Below are 16662 nucleotides of genomic sequence, written 5' to 3'. Positions count from 1 at the left end.
AATCTCCCTTGCTGCATATTAAGCTGATTATTTTTGTGATACCTTCAGTGGACATGGTGAACAATTGATCACCATCCTCTTTATATCAGCACTTAACATATTTCAAGACTTATCAGGTCTCCACTCGGTCACCAGTTCTCAAGACTAAACATGTCCAGTCTTTTTAACCTTTCCTCATAGGTCACGTTTTCTAAACCTTTTATAATTGTTGCTTACCTCTGGACTCTCCAGTTTGTCCACATATTTCCTAAAGTACGGCACCCAAAACTGGACACAGTACTCGAGATGAGTCCTCACCAATCCTGAGTAGAGCAGGGTGATTGTAATCTTACAGAAGACACTCCTGATAATTGCGTTTCTAGCAACTGCATCACATTGTTGATTCAGATTCCATTTGTGATCCACTATGAACCCCAGATCCTTTCCAGCGGTACTGCCGCCTACCCAGTTATTCCCCATTTTGTAGTTGTGCATTTAATTTTTCTTTCCTAAGTGTTAATGTGCTTTGACCCTCTTTAATGCATTTATTTGTCTTTGAAACAGGACTAGATCAAAGCGCCTAAAAGAACTGTTAAAACGCGTCAGCAGAATGCACACGGACACTTAGATCGCAGCAGGTTAGTGCCAGATAGACTCACTCCCCAGTTTGCCACAGACTAATTATTCATGTAGACAAGACCTTAGCCTTCTAATTCAGTTATATGTTGCAGTTCTGAGCAGAGCAATGCCTAACTATTTTTAAAAATCTGGGCCAACATCTTTTAAAAAAAAAAAAAAGTATGCAGGTGATCATGTAGTGGAGCACTGACTTAGCTGGAAGGGGAGGCTAGGGGGGAGGTTGTTTTCTTCATTATTCTACAGTGTTTTTTAAAGGGTTGTAGTGCTTTAGAGTAGGAGGTTTTCACAGATCATCCTCACAGGGGGAGATTTTAACAAGGAGAGGCCAAGAGCTTCACTACAAACAGGAAGCTTGATTCTGCCCTCAGATCCATGGGATTCCTGGGACAGACCCAGCTACAGTACCACTGCATACTCAGATCCACGTGTCCATTATCACCAAAAAATGAGACAGTCTTTGCGGCAAAACTGTTACCCCAACAGGCCTCTGTCTTCCTTCTCAACAGTGTGCGAAGCCGGACCCATGGCTGATGTGTTCATACTCAATGATCCTCAGTGTTGGAGCCTTCAGCCCTCCACCCAATTATTCCTATTATGGAATCTGAAATGGGAGTATCAGGAGCAAAATTTCATGAGTATTGTTTTATTCCCTTCACTTCCTTAACTAATTAGTAGGACTGTTGATCAATCACAGTTAACTCAGACAATTAACTAAAAAAAATTGTGATTAAAAAAATTAATCACGATTAATTGCAGTTTTAATCGCATTGTTAAATAGAATATCAATTGAAATTTATTAAATATTTTGGATGTTTTTCTATATTTTCAAATATATTGATTTCAACTACAACAGAATAAAGTGTGCAGTGCTCACTTTATATTACTATTTTTGATTGCAAATATTTGCACTGTCAAAATGAGAAAAACAGTATTTTTCAATTCACTTCATACAAGTACTGTAGGGCAATCTCTTTATCGTGAAAGTGCAACTTACTAATGTAGATATTTTGGTTAGATAACTGCACTCAAAAACAAAACAATACAAAACTTTAGCGCCTACAAGTCCACTCAGTCCTACTTCTTGTTCAGCCAATCACTAAGACAAATAAGTTTGTTTACATTTACAGGGGATAATGCTGCCCATTTATTTACAATATCACCAGAAAGTGAGAACAGGCATTCACATGGGACTTTTGCAGCTGACATTGCAAGGTATTTACGTGCCAGATATGCTAAACATTCGTATGCCCCTTCATGCTTTGGCCACCATTCCATAGGACATGTTTCCATGCTGATGATGCATGTTAAAAAATAGTGCATTAATTAAATTTGTAACTGAACTCCTTGGGGAAGAATTGTATGTCTCTGGATGATGACTCAGCACATGTTGTTTGTTTTAAGAACATTTTTGCTGCAGATTTGACAAAACGCAAAGAAGGTACCAATGTGAGATTTCTAAAGATAGCTATAGCACTCGACCCAAGGTTTAAGAATCTGAAGTGCCATCCAAAATCTGAGAGGGATGAGGTGTGGAGCATGCTTTCAGAAGGCTTAAAATAGCAACACTCCGATGCTGAAACTACAGAACCTGAACCACTAAAAAAGAAAACCAACCATCTGCTGGTGGCATCTGACTCGGACAATGAAAATGAACGTGCGTCGGTCTGCACTGCTTTGGATTGTTATTGAGCAGAACCCATCAACAGCATGGACGCATGTCCTCTGGAATAGTAGTTGAGGCATGGAGGGACATATGAATCTTTAGTGCATCTGGCCTGTAAATATCTTGTGACGCCAGCTACAACAGTGCCATGAGAACACCTATTCTCACTTTCAGGTGACATTGTGAACCCCATAGGCGCTGACTCCGTGGGTGCTCCGGGGCTGGAGCACCCATGGGGGAAAAAATGGTGGGTGTTGAGCACCCACTGGCAGCCTCTCTAGCAGCTCCGCACCAACCTCTAGTGCCTCCCATCCACCATGAACAGCTGTTTTGTGGTATGCAGGAGGCTGGACTGGGGGGAAGGGGGAGGAGTGAGGACTCAGTGCACTCAGGGGAGGGGGCAGAACTGCGTGGGAAGAGGCAGAGTGGGGACAGGAAGAGGCGGGGTATGGGTGGAGCCGGGGGTTAAGCGCCCCCCCCCGGCACTTTGAAAAGTCAGCACCTGTGGCAGGCACAGCATTATCTCCTGCAAATGTAAACAAACTTGTTTGTCTGAGCGATTGGCTGAACAAGAAGTAGGACTCAGTGGACTTGTAGTTTTGCATTGTTTTGTTTTTTAGTGCAGTTATGTAACCAAAATATCTATTGTGAAAGTGCAACTTACAAATGTAAAGAGATTGCCCTAGAATACTTGTATGATGTGACTTGAAAAATACTGTTTCTTGTCTCGTCTCATTTTTACAGTGCAAATATTTGTAATAAAAAATAAATTTAAAGTGAGCACTGTACACTTTGTATTCTGTGTTATAATTGAAATCAATATACTTGAAAATATAGAAAACATCTACAAATATTTAAATAGATGTGCGATTGTCTGATTAATTTTTTAAAACACAATTTTTGTAATCGCTTTTTATTTATTTATTTATTTTTTTAAACAGCCCTACTAATTAGTACTCCTGAGCCGTCTCAGCTGTAAAGCCACTAGGGAACTGTTTAGCTCAAGGATTTCTTTTACACATCTTTCCGTTAAATCTAGCAGTTGGAGATGTGAAGCTTTAGCTTATTTCCTGAAGGTCTTTGGGTCTGTACATCAAGGAGACATATAGAGAAAGGGAGCGGGCCTGGGAGTCAAGAGACGGGTGTATTCCCAGGTCTGCCATGAGCTTAGTTTGTAGCCATGGGGTAGGCAGTTACATGCCCCGTGCCTCAGTTTCCTCCTCTCTTAAAGGGCAGTAATAAATAATACTTTAGCTCCCAGGACTGTTCAGAGCCTTAGGGTGTTAGGCTTTTCAAAGTGCTCTGACATTCTTGGAGGGAAAATGCTCTGGGAGTGCCAGTTAAAAACTCATGTATTTGTTATGCGTCTCATTTCACTCCAGTATAAACACCGTATTATTAGTTGAGGGTTTTTATACATTTCCAAAACTCACTGCCTTCCCCCAACATAGTAAAACCGTTACAATCTGCACCCAAGAGGTGGGATGTAATTCACCTGCTTAGAGACGACCTGTACAAGGCAGTGCAGTACTGCCACTGCCGCCCTCCATAAGGATGGGCACGAGGTGGGCAGTGTGGAGTCCCTTCACACACCCCATTGCTCTGCAGAGTGGGGCTCAGTGTTAGCTCTGAACAGACTGGCAAGGGTTGCTGTTACGGGTAGGAGTTGTGAAAGGGCTGACCCTGCTATTTCAGCCCCTAACGAGGCATATGGTCCATCCCATAAGCTAGAATAGCTGCCACAGAGGGTGAACTCCATCCCCTTCGGCCTCCGGAGGAGTCCCAATTACTCAGACTTTGTGGGAGGAGGGGTGAATTTCACCTGTCGTCGTTTTCCATGCTATTAATAGACGGTCCTGTTAAGGTGATAGCTGGGACTTGTAGAAGCAGCAAAGAATCCTGTGGCACCTTATAGACTAACAGACGTTTTGCAGCATGAGCTTTCGTGGGTGAATACCCACTTCTGGGAGATGCAGGTTCAATTCCTTGCTCTACCACAGACTTCTTGCATAAACACAGACAAGTCACTTACCCCAGATCTTCAACGTATTTAGGTGCCGAACTCCCACTGATTTCACTCTAGGCTTTAGCTTCTTTGGCTCAGGTAACTAGGTGCCTAAACCACATATTTAGGTGCATAAGACCCAGTTTTGGCTACACTGTGATCTACAAAATTCCTGATGAACACTAAGTGCCTAACTTCACTCCATGCCTAAATTTTCAAGGTAAAAGTTCCCTTGGCACCTAAGTTCTGCCACTGAGCCTGCGCACCGCTGTGTCGCTCTAGGTGTCTGGGCACTTATCCCTCACCGAAGCCCCAGAGTGATCCACAAACCAGGGAAGACAGATGTTAGGCTGCCTAAGTCCTGTGCGGAGCTCAATGGGGTAGGCTTTGCTAAGGGGCGGCCTGCTGGACTGGATCCCATTCCAAATCTGACCGCTGGAGCCAGTGGTAGAACTACCACCCCACAGTTCCTAGTTCTACCCTTTTTCTTTGGTTCCTCAGCATTGCATTGTATTAAGGGAGTGCCAGTTAAAAACTCATGTATTTGTGACGCGTCTCATTTCACTCCAGTATAAACACCGTATTATTAGTCGAGTATTTTACCCCAAGAGTTAGAGCACTCACCTGGGATGGAGGAGACCCAGCTTCAGTTCCTCCCTCTCTGCCAGAGAGGGAGCTGGGATTTAAACAAAGGCCTTCCACCTCTCAGGAGCATGCTCTCCCCAGTCCCCGGATGGGAGCTCTGATTCAGAGGGCTCCCTCAGGCCCTCCTATTGAAGCTGTTCCACTGTGGAGAAATAATGACAGAGTGACTGGAGCCGGGGGACTGGACCCTGGGTCTTCCACCTCCCAGGTGGGCACCCTAATCACTGACTCCAGTCATTCTTATTCCCCACTCACTCACTCTCCTCTCTCTGCCCCACTGTGGATAAAAACCTAAATCATTCCTGTTCGTGGATCTCCAGCAGAGCTGGGCGCCTCTCTGCAGCCGGGTCTTACGCACCTATCTCAGAGACGGGCAGGGCTTAGCAGACACCCCTGTTCTCGGCAGCTCCCATTGGCTAGCTTAGGCAGCTCCCCACCTAGCATGCTGGCTTTGGCAGCTTGCGTCTCTCGCCCCATTCATCGTATAGGGAGCCTAGGCACCTCGCTCAACCTATGTGGGTCACAGTGGTGTTCCCGTGATTTTCTAGATACGTACCTAAGACAGATATATCAGTGCTACCAAAAATCCAGCACAAAAGGGGAATTATTCCCTTCTATTACTGCAGGCCTAGCTTAAGGGTTGTGCTGCCTGCAATTCAGGTACCTAGAGACAAGGCGGGTGAGGTAATCTTTCATTGGCCACCTTCTGTTGGTGAGAGAGACAAGCTTTCGAACTAATTAGATACCTAGCTATCCAAGTAACATCCATTGCAGGCCCAATAACTGACCGCCTGGGGAGGGAACCCATTTTAAAAATCTGGCCTAGGTTTTCCAAACCAGCCTGGGACCCATGGGCTAGAACCGTGCAACCCAACTAGAAGTGGCGGGTGGGGAAAAAAAATGGACCCCATTGGGCTCAGTCAGCTCTTCTGCTCCTGCCCATAGGGTCCACCACACTACAGCAGCTGGGTGCCCTGCTCCTGCTGGCCACTGCCTCATTGCACTGTGGAGTGAGCGTCCCGAGGACTCGCAAGGCCTCTCACTCTGCAGTGCACACAAAGCAAAGCACAGGGCGGAGGCTGGCAGGAGCAGGGTACCCATCCACCGCGACACACAGCCACTTCTGTGCTGACCCCAGGGCGAGGAGAACAGCCTACCCCACAGGAAGGTGGCGGTGGCACTGGTGTGGACTTAAGTTCAGTAAGGAGGGTTGGGTTGGAAAACTACTTGGTTTTCTCGGGCTTGGCTCAGGTTGGGCAAGCTTGGGTCCAGTTCAGATCTGGGTCGGGCATAAAAAGTAGGCCCGAGCAGACCTCTAACCAGGACACCCTTGGGAACTGGGTATCCAGCCCCCCAACCCCAAGCAGCTTTAAAATCTAGCCTCTAAGGATCATGAAATCATTTGACTGTAACAAATAACCCTCTCTGGCTTGTTGCCTGCCTTTTTGAGGCGTGCCAGTCTCATTGTTTTAATAAACCCCATCCAAAATACTTCAATGATGGGTCACACAGCTCCATCCCATTGTTCAATGTCACAAAAAATACCCGCGCAAATGGTGTTAGAAGGTTGGTATTAAAGTGTGCCAGTTTAATTCAGCTGCATCAATCTGCCTTCGTACCCCATGGATCTGTTAATTTGAACGGAGGCAGCTGTTTAATATATTCACTTAAGAAACGATTTAGACGCTCCACTGATAGTGTCCTCATGGGACACTGAAAAAGAAAACTCCATCTGATTACATACGTACATCAGCACCTGCTGCAGTCAAACCAGGTTTGCTGCTGAAACCATTTTCTCAGATGATTTAGAGAAAGTGAACTGCGAAGCCCAGCCCTCCCTTAATACAATACAATGCTGAGGAACCAAAGAAAATGGGTAGAACTAGGAACACCACATATATGTTAACATCATGCTGGTCTCTGCAGAAGGGCTCTTTCTCCACTCTCCTTGCTGTATAGATACAGCCCATTAATATAAAATGGGGGTGTATATATATACACCCGTTAACATAAAATGGAGGTGTGTGCGTGCGCGCGCGCACACCCCCCCTCCCCCCACAGGGAAACATACCTCAAAGTTTCAGCATGGGGATGCCAGTCACTTGTAATTCACAGTGTTCTCCACTGGTACCTTGCTACAGATAATATTTAATGGGCATGTTCATCATTAGGTTAATCATTGAGACAACTCACCCGAGAGAGGAAAACAAGCTGCCTGACTCCCCAAAGTCTTCCACAGTGTGCAGCATTTGCATCTGGGCAGCGTGGGTGGAAAACGTCATCACCCAACCAGAGAAGCAGCATTTTACACTCCAATGACTGCACACAAGGTGCAAAGCAATGGAGAATCAGCCTCAAGGAAGATGTGCGGCTTCAAAATATCCTGAATATTTTAAACTCCACTTCGTGGGCCAGATCCTCAGCTAGTGTAAATTGGTGTAGCTCCAGTGGGGTCATAGGAGTTGGGCCAATCTTCACCAGCTGAGAAGAAAGAAATGGATGGGTTTGAAGACCACACAGCTTTTAGAAGTTGTGAAGTACTTAAAACCTGAACACGCGCGATTGGCTGCTGCCACCACATGGAAACCCTTTGAAAAGTAAAGTAGTCTGGTCTGCTGAGAAAGGGGGGGAAGTCAGTACACAAGCAGTAATTTCTGTATTTCTCTTCCTTCAGTTATTATTAGTGGATTCCCTTGTATGACAAAAGATCCCTGGGCCCAAGTCTCCATTGCTCTGCCACTGTGCAGTCATTTACACCAGTGCAAAATGGGGCAAAATATTACCAGCTCAGAATGGGAGCAATTTACACCCAATTGGTGCTGGTTTAAATGGCCACACAACCCGGCATAAATGGAGAATCAGGCTCTATGGTCCAGCTCCTCACTGGTATTAGGCACGTAACTCCCATTGCAATCAGTCGGTGTTAGGCTGATCCTTTCAGGATCTGGACCTATATTTCATAATTATTCACCAGTCCCTGCTCCTGATCACTTGAACTCACAAACCTCTGTTTTACAATAGCACTGTTGGTTGCTGTGGAAATAACTGGCTAGATTCTGACTTTAAGCATAGCCTTAAGCTAGGAGTGGTGTGTAGGCTGCCCCAGTGCAGCAGTTAGTGCTTCAAGCCAGGTCCAGAGGAGGGTTTAATGGGTGATGTAACTATGTGTTAGCTGACATGAGCTAACCAACACCTTCCAGCAGCTCAGTGTAGACAAGGCACACTGCCTTGAACCTGCGCTAACCCGGCTGAATTAAAACGTAGCCTTCAACTCGGCCCAGCTTAGCCCATGTTAGAATCTACATGCTATTGAGTAACATGCAAGAGATGTTCGTCACCTTGCTTAATATGCCACTGGAAGGTGCTCAGATACTACTTACATAAGAACCTATGCAGAACAGAATAAATTTTGACTGCAATTGTGACTTAAATCAAACCTTACTCTCTTTTGATTTAGTTTCATTCTTCAAGAAAACTGAAGGAACAAGACTCATTCAGTTCTAATAACCCAACCAACTGAAAATTCTCATCGGTTCCTTAGCAGTTTCCTAGGTATTTGCCATATTATCTCAGCGAGAAAGCAAGATTTCTATGCTGTATCCAGCCAGCAGCTTGAGTCTCTCAAGAGGCTGTTGACAAACTCATTGCAAAGTGTTTCCTCACAAATGGATTCTGGGTTCTGAATAAAAGCCCAGATGCTGTTTATGCTGTTTCTCCAGTGTCTCAGTATGCTATATTTTAAAAATGATTTGAATCAAAGCTCTCATTCTTTAATTAAACTTCATTTAGCTGCCATCTGTCTGAGATCAAAATGGTTTCATGTTTTGCAACTCTTAATGAGGATTGTTATTGGATTTGTAGACACACATACACACATCATCACCAAACTCTTTCAAAAGTAATGAATGAGAAACGTGGCTGAAGTGTTAGGATCCGCATCTTCAGTGTTCTAATTGCAATGGAAGAGATTCCACTCGGTATGTCATCACGTATAGATAAAAGCCGTGTGTAAAAATATACCACAAATGAAAAGATCAAGATTATGGAAATTGCTGGAATTATATCTGACTGTAAACACCAATAAAGCAAATCATCATCACTTTTCCAAAGGGGAAAGGTTAGAATTCACTTTTCAAATGCCTCCATGTTCCAGAATAACACAAAGCATAATGATGGACGTTTTCTAAGTGAGGCATATTTTCAGTGGGACTGAGATCTTGTAGACTTCATTGGAAATTATTGGTGTTCATCACTTCTAAAAATAAAGTTAGTAGTAGTATATCGCAGTAGCAGCTAATAAGCCTCAACCAAGATCAGGACCTCATTGCACTGGGAGCTGTACATACTCATAGTAAGACGACAGTCTTTGTTCCAAAGAATCTACAATCTAAATAGACAACACAGACATTCTCATACTATCCTCATTTTAAAGACCAGGAACTGAGGCTGAGAAAGAGCAAGTGGTGTGGCCAGGGTCACAAAGGAAATTGTGAAAAATCATGGAACTGAGTCCAGACCTCCTGGGTCCCAGTCCAGTGCCTGAACCACAAGACCATCCTTCCTCCCAGCAAGCCACTTTTATTTAGAGGTTCCTAAACCTCAGGCACCCAGTTTTTGGTACCCAAGTTATAAATTATTGGTCCACTAGCCTACTGCTGCATACCTGTGTTATTCTTGTATTTCCTTCTATCTAATCAAATGAAAGAAAGTAACAGGGGAAAAGAAATGTTGGTGGAGATAAAAAAGAAGGTGGGAATTGTTCATTTAAAATGTATTTAACATGAAGAACTCCTTCAGAGAGGCAGTTCCACTGGGGACAGTTCCGAAAGGATAGAGCTTGGAAGCGGAAAGAGGGCAGCAGCGTAACCACCAGCTTTTCAGCTTCTGAATAATCTATGACAGGCTAAGTGTATATTGAGCATATGACTAAGCACATCCCAGGATGAGGCCCTTGGGTCCTGGGCAGAAATTACTGGTAAAATTACTTTGTTCCTTCCTTGTAGCCCGGGTAAAAGAGGTAACGCAGGGTCTTTATTGTCGTCTTCTTCCCATTTCACCTCAGGCACATAATTACAGTAAGTGCATGCATGGGAAGTGCATCCATTCTGGTGGATGTTAGCCCTCTGGGGACAAACAGGAGTATTTGAATCATGGCCCTGGATTATGAGGGCTCCCTTTGCAGAAGCACTGTAATTCTGAACAGACACGGAGGCAAGGCATGGCCATAAGGTTGACTGGAGATTGGCCCATGACATGGCCATTTCCTGATTCCCTGTGTGACTCCCCTGGTAATCAAGAAAGGCTTGAAAGGGGAAACCTTTATGATTCCATTACAGTTTTTGGACCAAATTCATCCCTAGTGTAACTCTGACATCTGTTTATCCTAATTTAACTCCACTGACTCAATTTAACCCTTGCCTTTTAATACACGTAATTAAGGCCCCATGAACTATGCAGTACATTAGACCTAAATTCTGCAAACAGCACCACCCCACGTATGCAAAGAACAGCAAGAAAATCTGTGCGAAACTTGGAATGATGCGGTAAAGCTTAATTTATTACAAAGATGCAGTAATCTTCAGTTTTACTGAGCTGAATTTTTAAAATGAAACAGTCACAATGTAATGAATCCATCTTTATTAGCAGGCACCTAGATGGCTTGCTTTGATTCAACAATACATTTCAGAAAAGGAAATTAATTTTGCGTGTGAAATTATTTTTTCTAATTGGCGATATTCTGGGTTTGGGTGGCAGCCAGATAGAAGACTTGAAATGTAGGTGTCAGCTCTTCTGATGCGAAGCTGAACTTCTATCTGGGCTCAGTGATACAGCTCTTTGCCCTTCCTTTCGTTGTTGGCTTTGTGCCTTTTCTTGAGTTGGTGGTGGAGGAGGTGGTTTCTTGTTATAATTTGCATCTAACTCAGCAGTGACTGGAGGGCAAGGAAATCGATATAAAATCCCAAGAGCTTTCAAACAATTCAAAAATGCTTCTGTGGGAAGTGAAAAGACCAGTATTAAAGTAGAAAGATGTGAAGCCCTTACTACAAAAAGGTGGCTTAGGTCTTCCAAATACAGAAGCATATTATATTGTAAAAGGGTATTCACAACTGGCTTCTCTTGTTGGATCTAGTACCTTCCTTCCTTCTTTGATACACTTAGAAGCTCTAAAATGCACTAGTGGAAAATGCTGGCTAACCCAATAGCGAAGTATAGCAAGGATGTCTGGGTACAAGCACCAATATTGAGCAAAGGTTTTCCAAAATTAACCCATCTTTCTTCAGGCTGGAACTATACTAAACCAAACTGGGGGTTAGCTTCCTTTATTGGGAGGAATGGGAATGTGTCTGTTGGGGGATTTATATCTGAAGGACCTGCCATCATTGTTGCCAAGTGGTTTTTAACTTGAGAATCAACAGCCGAGATTTCACAGAGCGTCAAGTTATCTGCATTCATGTTTAACTACAGCACTTATGCCATCTTCTTTCAGTATTACAGCTTGCCTCTTCCTCTTGGCTAGTCTCAAAGCCATAAATAATTATTCTGGTCCATTCAGGTTATTATACAGTCCTCATTGCTGTATTATCTGAGCACCTGACCTACCTTGACTATCATATCCTACTTGGGCTTTTCAATCTCTTGCCTACATGTGAGTGCAAGTGCTTTGATGAGACACATTGGTCAGCTATATTAGAGTGTATAACAATAATCTGCGAATGAAATTGCAGCAATTTAAAATGATTTGCTGGAGTTTACTGCCAAATGGACAATGACGTGTGCTGAACGAATGGGAATGAAAGTAGTAATTTGACACGTTACTTGAAATGTCCTAATGGTAGAACTTTTTATTCAAAGGTTATGGAAAGAGTCTAGTATCATGTGTCACTACATGAGGCAGAACTATAGCTACCTACCTGAGTTTTCTTCAATCCATGAGACTCCGAAGTTTGTAATCCATTTTTTAAAATCGCCTTGGTTAAGAAATTGATCCTTAGGAAATGAATACGCTCTTATGGTTTTAAAAGACTGGTCAATTTATACAGCAGAAATGGCTTCATCTTATTTGTGAGCTGAGGGTGGAATTCACCCTTGTTGCAGAGGGCCAGCACCAATCCTATGCACCTCTCAAATCCCAAAATTGGGTTTAAGTAGGATGTAAGTGATGTCTGGGCCACATACAGGCTTTCTGCCCAGAGATGCATTTCATCCAGGATGATGAAATTGAGGAATTCTGTGAGCTCTCGGAAGAATTTCTCTGATTTAAGGGACAATAGCCACGTGCAAATGACAGGCACGCAAGTCAACTGAGGAAGTGTTGGTGAGGTAGTAATCCAGGAACCGATGGTCATACAAAGACAGACCCCCTTAAGCTGCCCAGGTGGGCTAAAGACTCCTTAAACTGGGCTTACACGGGATCTTCTACTCACCTTAAAGCCCCTGTATGCTGCTAGAATGGTGTAAATGGGCCTGAGCATAAATGGGAATCCAGGCCCTGTTCTTTGTTTCTGTTAAGTGTTTATTCATCCCTACTTCATGGTGTAATTTTGTGGCGATGTTTCAATATCAAGAAAAGGGTTTTTTTGTTTGTTTGTTTTAAAACTGTTGACTGAAGTCTGAAGACACCAGTGGCAAATGAAGCATGAAAACCGTGTGTCAAAAATCAGGGGTTCAAACTCTAGTCACTACCCATTTTATTTTGCAGGTAAGGCACGATAAGGTATGCGGCTGTCCATCAGAAGGTTCTCTTCTGTATTTACTTTTACCTATCATGGATTTCATCAATAGTACAAATAATAAAATAAATACTGTTAAGAGCAAGGCAACACTTTTTATTTTTATTTAAAAAGGCCTTGATGGCAGGAATATAGTGTAAAAATCATTGGAAAAACTAAAAGGCATTGATACATATTAGAATATACACTTTGTACATAAATTACATTTATTTATTTATTCTGTCATTTGAGGTTCTGATTCAGTATTGAGGTCTAATAGTTAATAGGTCCTGGAATCTGGACATTTAGACCACCATAGTCTAACATGTACATGGGCCATTGCTGAAAGAGAGAGAGAGAGAGAAAGAAAAATGCTGTTAGGACAAAATACTCTGGAAAAACGTTCAATGATCAAGTTTCTGTCACGCTCACACACAGGGCAAGTCTTCCAATTTCCACGTAAGATTTTCTTTTAAAATAAGAAAATAAAACACCACAAAACCTACTCAAAATAACTTCTAAATGTAGTAATATTTTTGCCTTTTTTTAAAAAAAATTATGCTTGAAATAATAATTGCTAATAAATAACTAAGGCCAGTTCCTTAGCTAGAATAGATCCATGAATCTCCACTGATGTCAGTTCTTGTTTTTACATCTTTGAGTTTCTACTTCAAGGAAATTTTAGCTTCACACCACTCCCAAAATATTCACCTTTTCATACATATAAAAAACAAAACCAAGAGCCATCATACAACATAATGGCCAAAGCACATGGAAAGCTGGAGCATGTTAACAGCGCTTCCCTGAGTTTGACAGGGCTGGTTTATGAAATAATGCAGCTGGTTATGAGTTGAGGACTTTTTCAGATCCTTCAGACGTGTGTCTGGAACCTGTGAAGTATCTTCACAGGCTGAGAACCCTGCATTCCGTGACATAACCCTTGCCACATAGTGCTCCTTGCATAGTGCTGACGGGAGCAGAAGGGTGTGGGGCGCATGCAAGGGAGAAAGGGGACTACATTATAACTTGCTTCTCCCAGAGGCAGATCCTGGAAAGTGCTGCCATCAAGTCTATTGGAGCCGAAAGGGCTGAGAGTGCTCTGCACTTTGCAGGATTGAGTCACAGACATGGCAATGCCAAAAAAGAGCTCCAAGCGGTTGCGAGGAGGGTCAGGCATTGGAATGGCTGCTCTCTGTGGTGTGTTCGCCTCTCAGGGCAGGACACTAAGTCATTCCTACCCTGGCCATCACTACCTTCCCCTCGGCAGCATCGGTGTATCACGGAGAAGGCTTCACTGATGACACTGGCAGAGGCCAGCCCATGGCAGCCCTGCAGAGCATGCTGAACTGGTGGAGGAGAGATGTCGAGTGGCCTCTCTGCTCTGCTGATGAGCCAGCTCTTCCCAGAGGCAAAGCGAGCGTTCCCCTTCTTTACAAGGCTGGGCGTCGCCATGCTAAGTTAGGGGTTTATAGCATTTCTAGGGCCAGTGAAGGAAAGAGATGAAGGGCGGTAGGGGAAGAACCCTGAGCTAGACAGAGATGCAGTAACTTGGTTGACGTTTAGAAGGCTTTACCACAAGTGAGATCTGATTTGTTGACGACGTGGACTCCATATTGGAAGAGGAAGAAGAGGAAGATGACGATGAGGATGATATCAAGTTCCCTTCAGAGATCCTCTTCCGCTTTCGTTTGGGAACACTGTTGTCTTTTTCTGAAGGGGAGGATGGGAAAAAAATGGGTTATCTGAATGGCTAAGAATGGAAGCAAACACCACACACAGACCCTTTCAAGGCCCAGGGTATACTGGTTTCACACAAAAGACATATCTCCAGAGGCTTTTCCCTTGCCTCCACCAGCCAGAAAAAAGAGCACACACCCTTTCCCTCTGCCCCCTGGGCCTAGCTTCCTCTTTCTTATATATCCTGCTCAGCCCTGTGATAGGCACAGACCTGTAACCCTTTCCAGGCTGCTGCTTCACATTGTCATGGTCAGATTGAGCTCTCTATTCACAGGATACTTCTTAGGGCATTAGAGGTCATTTAGGTCACTGTGCCCCTCTGATCCATCGCCTTCCTGCTGAGAGATTGCCAACCTGGAAGCGAACGAGTGCCAGTCGCGTTGGTGACTTTAGTGAAATGGAGCTGCGTCCAGTAGGACTTGGATTGAGAGCACGGACTCCTCTCAAGCACAGTACGCAATTTCATCTTTGCATAGTAAAAAACAGTACTAGGGCTCAGATTTTCAAAGCCATCTTGAGGGATTTATTCAGCAACAGCCATTAAAATTAATGAGAAGGGCATTCAAATCCCCTGGGCGACTGAAAATCTTAAGTCTAAAACTACAGCCCCCATTTCCCTTTCACACACAGCCTCAGGAAAGCTGCTGAAGAGAAGCCAAACCTGAGAGTTTTCCTTCCTGGGTAAACCCCAGACTTTGTCTCAGGCCCCAGCTGGAGGAGGAGATGGAGAGGATTAAGTAGACAAACATCAACCTAACTAGCCTGCTCTATTTTCTTTTGAACCCTGGAGTCTGGCCTCCTGTGTATTTTGCTGCAATCTGTATGTTTTGCTTTGCAGTTTGCTGCACTGGAAGGAGCGCTTTAGCATGGAGCTTACCTGTTTGTTTGGCCTCAGTGCATATTTCAGCAAACGGTCTGTGTAAGAAACAAGGTGGAGATTAGCGATTGTTAACGGTTAGGGCACAGATGTTCTTTATCCCTTGCATATCTAACCATCTCCTAGTGGGGTTTCCTCTGTCTCATGTGTTTGGAGGCAGACCAGACCTTTGAGACTGTACTAGGGCACGGGACTGTCTCCTCTGGCAGCCTGCCCAGAATGCTCCCCATCTAGGGCGGAGCACACAGCAGATCGAGTCCTCTGCACAGAGCGTTATTTGCCTTAGGAAAATGACCTGAAAATTGCTCATCTGGACATCTAAGCAATTCTTTGCTTTTCTCCTTGTTGGGCTCCGGGATCACACAACAATCCCTTGGGCACTTATCTTCCCAGTGGCCAACAGAGGGGATAAGGAGAAGAGGTCAAATGTCAAGGCCAGAGACTGTATTTCCTGGTCATGCTCCTTCCAGCCCTGCACTGGAGCAGATGCCTGCCATTTTTGCAAGCAGGATTGGGATGAAGGAGCAGAGTCCACGAGAGAAGGCTAGCTCCCCAGGCAGTATTCCTGGGGCGTGCGCCCTCCTGGCATATGGGTAAGCTCCTGGCCAAGTGGGCTGAGCAGACCCCAGACTTTGAATCCCTCCCCTTCCCCTTTAGGGTAGCAGGAAGGAGAGGAGTCAGACTGCAAAACGCACTGTACAGAATGGCTCTCTTGGTACCAGCAGGACTTCAGACCCACTGCTAACAGTGTGTGGATACAGCTTTCAGCTGGCCAGGAGCCTCCAACAACGAACTGGCAGAAACCAGATCCTTCAGCATCCTTTCCATGCAGCCACTGCCCACTCTCATGTATTCAGCCCCACAGACATCAGGTCCCCCCACATAGCTCTAAGGTGGCACTAGGCTTCTCAGGGGAGATAAGCAGAACACATTCTAACCTCCAACCCAGAGTCCTTCCCCATCCCACACAGGTACCAACAGCTGGATCTCAGAGGACTCCTCTCTGAGCAGGAGTTCCCCAACAGTGCCCTGAGCATTTGACACTGACAATAGCATCCCCCTAAGAAAGACTCTTCTCAGCCTCTGTGAAAAACACCAGGCAAAAAGGAAACATTTGGAAGCCATTCTGATTCCTCCTTAGACAACTGGAGCTACAGGTTGCCACAGAAAAAAACCCAGAAGGCCAACATAGACCAAAATACTCCATAACTCAGACTCCCAGACTACCCAGGATCAATCCTCTTTGGATCATCCACCCACAAATCCAGCAACGAAAGAGAGGAGGAATAGATCATCTTTCCCACCCAGCTCCCCAAGGGAGGAGAACCTTCACGGGTGAAACCAGGGCAACCAGAAGAGGAGATACATAAATGTCTGTTTACACACCTCACCTATTCAATACAGTGTT

The 16662-nt window shown here is 44.4% G+C and overlaps 1 protein-coding gene across 8 annotated transcripts in view; it reads right to left on the bottom strand.

The window, feature by feature from the left end:
• Nucleotides 1-12836: 12836 nt before the first annotated feature.
• The window catches only part of GTF2IRD1 (GTF2I repeat domain containing 1), a 172580-nt gene continuing 168754 nt past the window's right edge, over nucleotides 12837-16662 (bottom strand). For all 8 annotated transcript variants that reach the window (XM_044993681.1, XM_044993682.1, XM_044993680.1 and 5 more), the window contains 3 exons: nucleotides 15255-15292; nucleotides 14214-14350; nucleotides 12837-12982 (listed from right to left, as the gene is read on the bottom strand). In XM_044993681.1, coding sequence (XP_044849616.1) covers nucleotides 12914-12982; nucleotides 14214-14350; nucleotides 15255-15292 — 244 coding nt within the window. In that variant the 3' untranslated portion in view covers nucleotides 12837-12913. The remainder of the gene's footprint in view (nucleotides 12983-14213; nucleotides 14351-15254; nucleotides 15293-16662) is intronic.

This window comes from Mauremys mutica, chromosome 19 (assembly GCF_020497125.1).
Source record: "Mauremys mutica isolate MM-2020 ecotype Southern chromosome 19, ASM2049712v1, whole genome shotgun sequence".
Taxonomy (NCBI): Eukaryota; Metazoa; Chordata; order Testudines; family Geoemydidae; genus Mauremys; species Mauremys mutica.
The sequence above is the reverse complement of the archived record's forward strand: the minus strand, read 5'-3'. Positions and strand labels throughout refer to the sequence as shown.